Source organism: Pyrus communis, chromosome 15, assembly GCF_963583255.1.
Source record: "Pyrus communis chromosome 15, drPyrComm1.1, whole genome shotgun sequence".
NCBI lineage: Eukaryota > Viridiplantae > Streptophyta > Magnoliopsida > Rosales > Rosaceae > Pyrus > Pyrus communis.
In genome coordinates, this window is record NC_084817.1 from 1,211,329 (window position 1) to 1,219,494 (window position 8,166).

General features: G+C 35.6%; 1 protein-coding gene across 1 annotated transcript; it reads left to right on the plus strand.

Moving 5' to 3' along the window:
- Positions 1-211: 211 nt before the first annotated feature.
- LOC137717401 (disease resistance protein RUN1-like) lies at positions 212-5,707 on the plus strand. Its single transcript, XM_068456765.1, has 6 exons — positions 212-1,001; positions 1,935-3,033; positions 3,122-3,421; positions 3,604-4,452; positions 4,545-5,151; positions 5,268-5,707. The coding sequence occupies exons 1-6, from the start codon at positions 490-492 to the stop codon at positions 5,453-5,455; spliced, it is 3,555 nt and encodes a 1,184-aa protein (XP_068312866.1). The 5' UTR covers positions 212-489; the 3' UTR covers positions 5,456-5,707.
- The last annotated feature ends 2,459 nt before the right edge of the window (positions 5,708-8,166 follow it).

The following is an 8,166-nucleotide window of genomic DNA, read 5'->3' on the forward strand; positions in this document are numbered from 1 at the left end:
CAAATTTTAAATTTTGTCTCATAACCACATCATCTTTAGGACAATCAATCTTGTAGTTGAATATATAAACCTTCGATATGGTGATATTGGAAACACTAGTTGGTGGGTTGATTGGTAGAAATGGTTTCAACAATTCAAGAACGAGAAATAAGTATTGAGCAACGATCAAAATATGTTTTATTTTATCACAAAAGATGTTTGTATCACACAAAGATGAGCAACGATCAATATAATTGTTATTTATAAAATCACACATAAAATAAGAAGTAATCTTTACTTTTTCTTTTCATGTCTGCCACTAGCGGCCGACCATGACTTAAAGAAATGCTTTTTGGGTCAATGGATGGGAACAGCCCATTTTATAATATTGTTTATAAATTTTTCTGGAAGTAGATGGAAAGGACCCAATTACATATTTCCCCTGCTCACAGACATTTGCATTGCACCTAGCAAACACCAGTTTTTTTGTTTGAACATCGATCCACATCAATGGCTCTTGTGAGAACATCTCCAGGAACCTCCTCTGATTCCAACACTTTTCGGGGTTATCGCTATGACGTGTTCTTGAGCTTCAGAGGCGAAGAAACTCGCAAGACTTTTACCGACCACCTCTACACAGCCTTGAACAACGCAGGATTTCTTACGTTCCGAGACAACGACGAACTTGAGAGAGGAGAAGATATAAAGCCAGGACTGCGGAAAGCGATCCAGCAGTCACGAACTTCTGTTGTCGTGTTTTCGAAAGATTACGCGTCATCCAGTTGGTGTCTTGATGAGCTTGTGCTGATCCTTAAACGCAAGCGGACCACCTCGGACCATGTAGTTTTACCAGTCTTCTACGATGTCGATCCGTCCCACGTGAGGAAGCAGACAGGAAGTGTTAGAAAATCATTTGCTAGAAGCCAGAAAAATCAGTCACCGGAAAAGGTGGAGGGATGGAGGAAGGCACTTGCAGAGATTGCAGATCTAGCAGGCATGGTCTTACAAAATCAAGCTGATGGGTAACTTTCATTATCTCCATTTCTCTTCTCTTTCTTCGGTCAATTTGATGTATGATCCGTAGTGACCTAGATTTTTATATATTTATTAATTCAATCTCAGCAGTGAATAATAATCTCAATTTAGGTCAACTTAAATATTTTCCATGTTAATCTACTGGTTTCTAGTTGCTTAAATATTTTTGAAAGCTGGTGTGGCAAAAAGTTAGGATGTGATATGTAATGTATTTGTCTATAGTTCGTATAAATTATGCAATATATTCTATTTTTTTAGGAAAACTAATAAAAAAGTGTTTGAGTTTTAACAATAAGAGTAAAATAAAGGGTAAAATAAATAGTATCAGGATTGACTTTTTAGTATAAAAATATGATTTTTCGTTAAAATGAACACTACCAGAGCTTTTTGTTAAAGTTTTTTTTTTTTTTTTTTTTCAATTTAATTTTGTCAACAGTCCTCTTTTTGCTTAAATATTTTTGAAAGCTGGTGTGCAAAAAAGTTAGGATGTGATATGTAATGTATTTGTCTATGGTTCATATAAATTATGCGATGTATTTCTTTTTTTAGGAAAACTAATGAAATTTTTTTGAGTTTTAACGATAAGGACTTAGGAAAACTAATGAAATTTTTTTGAGTTTTAACGATAAGAACAAATAAAGGGTAAAATGAATAGTATCAGAATTGATTTTTTAGTGTAAAAATGTGGTTTTTCGTTAAATGTTTTTAAAAGCTGGTGTGGAAAAAAGTTAGGATGTGATTTGTGATGTATTTGTCTATAGTTCGTATAAATTATGCGTTGTATTCCTTTCTTCTTCTTTTTTTCAATTTAATTTTGTCAGCAGTCTTCTTTTTTTTCTTATTTAAACAAAGGCAATCAACACATGTTTTAATTATCTAATTTCCCCAATTCATTTTTCATTTTGTTTGCAAATTCTTAGGTACGAGTCAAAGTTTATCAAAAACATTGTTAAGGTGATAGGAGACAAGTTAAGTCGCACGTCGTTGAGTGTTGAACCAAAATTGATTGGAATTCAATCTCAAGTCAAACACATCAATTTGTGGTTACAAGATGGATCAAGTGATGTTGGTATATTTGTTGTGTATGGCATGTCTGGAATAGGGAAGACAACCATTGCAAAACATGTTTACAATTCAAACTTTAGAAGCTTTCAAGGAAGTAGTTTCATTGAAAATATCAAAGAAACAGCAGATCGACCAAATGGCTTAGTTCAAATACAAATGCAACTTCTTTGTGATATTTTGAACGACAGAGAAGTGAAAATACACAGTGTTAGTGAGGGAATAATTAAGATTGAAAGGGCCATAAGCTTGAGAAGAGTTCTACTTGTTCTTGATGATGTTGACCAAATGGACCAATTAGATGCAATCCTAAGGATGAAAGATCAGTTTTATCCGGGAAGTAAGATACTAATAACAACTAGGCGTGAAAGGTTGCTAAGGGCAGATCAAGTTACAGAGGTGCACAAAGTTCAAACTTTGGATTACAATGAATCATTAAAGCTTTTGAGTTGGCATGCTTTTGGCCAGGACCATCCCATAGAAGAATACATGGCGCACTCAAACCAGCTAGTGCAACATAGCGGCGGACTTCCATTAGCTCTAAAGGTTTTGGGTTCTTCTTTATCAGGGGAAAGTATAGATGTATGGGAAAGTGCATTGGAGAAGCTAAAAGTTATTCCTGATGGTCAAATCATGAATAAACTAAGAATAAGCTACGAAAGTTTAAAAGATGAACATGACCGGCAATTATTCCTCCACATTGCTTGTTTCCTAATAGGAAGGAACAAAAGCTACATTGTTAGAATACTCGATGGATGTGATTTCTATACAATCATTGGCATTCAAAATCTCATTGACAGATGCTTGGTGACACTTGATGAATATGGCAAGGTGGAAATGCATGATATGATTTGTGCTATGGGAAGAGAAATTGCTCATCAAGAATCAGAAGAGCCTGAGAAACGTAGTAGATTATGGCGCCATAAGGATTCTTTCCATGTATTGAGGAAAAAGAATGTAAGAAACATGCCTTTTATGCCTATATATGTATTTCTTCTTGTGAAAATTATGCATATTAATGTCTTTTTTTTTTTTTTTTTTTAAGGGTACGAAAAAAATCCAAGGTCTTGTCCTGGATATGCGTAACCATCCTGTAAACAGTCCAATAAACACAAATGAGATAGTCTTGGAAACCAATGCATTTGCAAGGATGCGCAATTTACAACTACTCCATCTTAGTCATGTACGAGTGGATGGATGTTATGCAGATTTCCCTACAGAATTAAGATGGTTGTGTTGGCTTGAATTTCCTTTGGATTCTATACCAATTGATTTTCCTTTGGAGAACGTAATTGTTCTTGAAATGCAATATAGTAGCTTGAGACAAGTATGCAGAGGAACAAAAGTATGTTACTCTATGCATTTCAATTCCCTTTCCTTATTTAGTTAGTTTTTTATTTGTTGACTAACTCCATGTGTTAAAATGAACTAGTATGTTTTCTTTAATTCGATGACTAATTTCTTATCTTAGATACTTATTTCATTGTTCTATTTTCTTTTCTGTTTTTTTTTCCTCTATTTCCACAGTTTCTTCCATCGTTGAAGATCCTTGACGTGAGCCATTCTCATGGCCTTAGTGAAACCATTGACTTCTCACTTTTCCCCAATCTAGAGGAACTGATTCTTGTAGATTGCACAAGCCTGGAGAATGTTCATGAATCCATTGGAAACCTGGAGAGACTCGTGTACTTGAATATGAAGGATTGCAAGAATCTTAGGAAGCTTCCGAAGAACATGTGCATGCTTAAATCACTTGAAACACTCATTTTATCTGGTTGCTCAAATCTTGATGAGTTTCCAGTAGAGATGGTGAAGAAGATGGAGTCTCTGAAAGTTCTTGAGACAGATGGAATTCCAATAAGTGAATTATGGCCAGAAAGAAGTTCAGCTATCTTGAGTTCTTTTCCATCCTCTGTGGTAGAGTTAAGTCTGAAGGGGTGCAATCTTTCTGATGATGTCTTTCCTGAGGATTTAAGTAATCTATCCTACTTGCGAAGACTACATCTTAATGAGAATCCAATTTGCAGTTTGCCAGTTTTCGTCAAAGGTTTGAGAAGGATCAATGAACTCTCTTTCCAAGGTTGTGATAGGCTTGAATCGCTTGTGGGGTTGCCGGAAGCGTACCAAAGCCTAAATATAAGCGGATGCACATCATTAAAAAAAATAACTTTACATTCCCTTAATCGACAGCGTTTAGCAATTATGGGTAACAACTACAATCTTATTGAGTGGATGGGCTGTTACAAGTTAGAGCCTATTGATAGAGTTGATGTGGAAATGATCAAACTTTTGGGCTTGTGCAACTTGGAATCCATGCCAGCTGTTCGAATGTATAATCCATTGACATTCAGGGATCCCAAAGAGGTCCCCGTCCAGGTGCGCCTCTCTTTCTCTCTCTCATAAGTCTTAAATATATAATGGGAAACAAATGACTGAGTAATGTTGTTATGACTGTGGCAAATACATAGGGATTGTATCAACGTGGTATATTCAACACGTTTTTTGTTAGGAATGAGGTTCCAGGCCAGTTCAGCTTTAAAAGTACCAAGTCCTCGATATCTTTTATTGTCCCTTTACTACTTGCTAGTCACAGAATTCGAGGCTTGAACATCTTTGCTACCTATGCAAAGGAAAATTCAAATAATTATTTTACTGGACCTAGAATTGCTCCAATAATGATCAAAGTGAGAAACAAGAGTAAGGGTCTGAAGTGGATCCATGCCCCAGAGTTCTATGGAATTCCAGGTGATGGAGAAGATATGATATGGTTGAGCCATTGGAAGATGGAGAATGAAGCAATATTACAATGTGGAGATGAAGTGGTGGTTTCGGTAATAACCGGAGGACGTGACGTGTTTTGGGTAAAGGAGTTTGGTGTCGAGCTTGTGCAAGAGCACCAAGACAAGATGAGTACCCAACACAACTCCAAATCAGATCCTAATTATCCACGTGTTATCGGTGGAGATTTGAAGACGTGGAAGTGCAGACCGGGAATATACTTCATTGGCGGTTATGCAATAGAAGATATTGACGACATTGATATCCTCATCATGGACTCTGATGAAGAAGACACAAGTATGTTGTGTTGTTGTATTGCATTGAATTATACTCCATCCAAACACTTCCAGGTGTGTCCGTATTCATTTCAAAAACATTTCCAATAAATTTTATGTTATTTGTATGTTTTTCAGACAAAGAAGGGCAAGAGAATGAACCTGATGACACAATTCCAAAGATGAGGGTTGCTAGCAATAACTGCAGCCTGAGAGGCTGGAAGGTGCGCCTCACAGCTGTCGGCTTCTTTTTCGCGCTTGCTCTAGTAGGTTGGTCCTCCATCTCCCAAAAAAAGAAGCGACACTCGTCCACAAGCCCACCATGAGTTTGTAATTTGACTTGGTATAGATATATCTTTGCATTCCTTGCTCTCAAGATGTTTTCTACCTTCAAAACTTCAAGTTCAAAGCTAATCACTCTTAACCGCTTGAGATCTAAAAGCCCCTTACAACTAGATACTGAAGTTTAAATGTGTTCAACGCCATCAAATATAGCATAAAATACATCCAACATTAGCGATACTAGCAGAGTATCAGTAAATAAGTAAAACAAAAAAATGCTTCTGCGCATGGTAGCGGTTTTTGTTTTTCCTTTTTTTTTTTTTTTTTTTTTTGGGTGGGTGGGGTGTGTGGGGTGGGAATTATTTCAGCATCCGGGAAAACAAAAGCAGACCTCAGAGGCTGCACATCCAAGTGGCAAACAAATCAAAATTTTAAATAAAGCTAATAGCGCATGAAGAGTATTGAAACACTTGTAGCCCTCGAACACAGGCTACATGGTCTTTTCTTATAACAATAAAAGGAACAAATTCATCAAGTGACATTTGGGCCATTAAAAAAAATGAAGCAAACACCACAAACAACCCAAAATATGTTCAAACCTAGTATCAAACTAATTATAAACTGCATCCATCGCAATTAATGAATTTATACCTCATTTGGGCGTTAAAACTAATTATAAACTGCATGCATCCCAAACAATAAATTTGTACCTCATTTGGAAGTTAAAATAGCACATGGGAAAAATGAAAATTCCATGGGACGTTTAATCCAACGAATTTACAGATGGGTCCTAAGATTAGCATAGGATTATAGTTAACCACAAGTATATGCAATCAGTCCCTCTCCCTGTGTAGTGTTGTCCCCCTCAGGAACCAGCACATCCATAAATCATGTTTAGTCATGTTTAAATTACTAAACGTACAAAACTTAAGAAAACCCCATCTTGATGTTAAAAATATGAATTGTATCTAAGGAGAAATTTTTAATTGTGACGCGAACACAAGTGGTACATTACATATTTTAATAGAAGTGGTGAGAAATTTTATTTTTTAAGTTATTAACTTTTTAGCACACATATCCAACCATTTGTATAGTAACACGCGATGTACCATCCCGTGTACCGATCATACTGAAAAATTCCTCGTATCTGAGCATGCACGTGAGACCTTGGGAACTGTGAAATTTTCATTCTTTTCAATTTAGATGTAAGAGTTAAAATCTTACAGTGCCTAATACACAACTGCTGATTTCCTCATCTGACCTGCCTAACCATTTTGCTTGGATTTCTCACATAAGAAGCAACTTGTTCACTAATATTCTGCAATTGGAAAAAGAAAAATGAATTCTTGGTGAATATCTGGCAAAGCATGGCACAAGTCCGCCATAAGGAAGGGCATGGTTACAAGTTCAACTATAGAGCCAGACCTGATTAAATTAGTATAATTCTCTCCCTTCCCCCCCCCCCCCCACTCTCTCTCTCTCTTCTTCTGTTTGAAAGGTCACGGTTAAGCCACGTCTCTCCCTTTCCCTCCCCCCCCCTCTCTCTCTCTCCTTCTGTTTGAAAGGTCACGGTTAAGCCACGTCAACATTTTATATTAATTTTGTATAGAAAGAAAAAAACAAAATAAAGAATGTGAAATGAGGAGATGGAAGGAGATGAAAAAAAGGAGGGGAGAGAATCCTAGTACCTGATTAAAAGCATGCACTTTGCTTTTAATAGCAGCAGCACCTGTGGTCACCTTCGTCTTCCTCTGCCATTTGTCTATCGATTTGTTTCTGAAAGTGGCTATTCTACAAGACACAGCATGACAGGTCTTCGTTAGACCAAGTAACCGGCATGGAAATGCTTTCTAAAGCAAGAATCTGAACTCGAGAGCTTTGTGCCAGAGAGACTTCAGAAAAACGAAAAAAAAAACATAGAATATGAGTAAGAATAAATATCGATCAAACAATAATTCACTGTATAAATCATTTTTTCAACTTTAAAGTGTGGCTTAAAAAGAAGCTTCAAACAAGTAGCAATAATTTCATATTGAAAAATAAAAACTATTTCATGGATATTACAAGAGCCATTATTTTGAAAAACACACCTTTTGGTTCTCCACTGCTTGACTTTTAAGAAGATCTTCGTCCTTGTGACGATTCAGATTCTTTAAAATATCTCTGCGACGGAATAAACAAAACCAATCTAGGCCAAAATTGACTTATTCGATTTGATCATGTTCACTGATTTTTCTGTTCACATGTTTACCCCTACTTGCCATGTAGTTTTGGGGGTGTTCTTCTCTTTAGAGCATAGTGCTCTTCTCTTTACACACAAGTTTCAATTTTATGCTTCTTAAATTAAGAGACCATTTGATAATCATTTCGTTTTCAGTTTAAAAATTTTAAAAACTAAATGGAGATTTCAAAATTTGGCCTAGAATTTTCAATTTTAATTTTTTTTTTAACAACTGAAAACTAAAAATAGTTACAAAAAGAATTGTTCAGTTTTTAATTTTCAAAAAAAAAAAAAAAAAAACTGAAAACTCCAAACTATAGACTAAAAATTAAAAAGTGAAATCAAAATGGGGCTCCCAACAAAATTGAAAAAAGACTGGGCTCAATTACTGAATTCAAAGCAGGGCTTATTAGGCCCAATGGATCCGCATAAATATTTTTTGTTATTATTATTTTTAAATCAAAACTAAAACCTATTATTTACAAGTTATTATAGAAGACTTGTTATTTTATTTTATAAGAAAAAAGAAAGAAA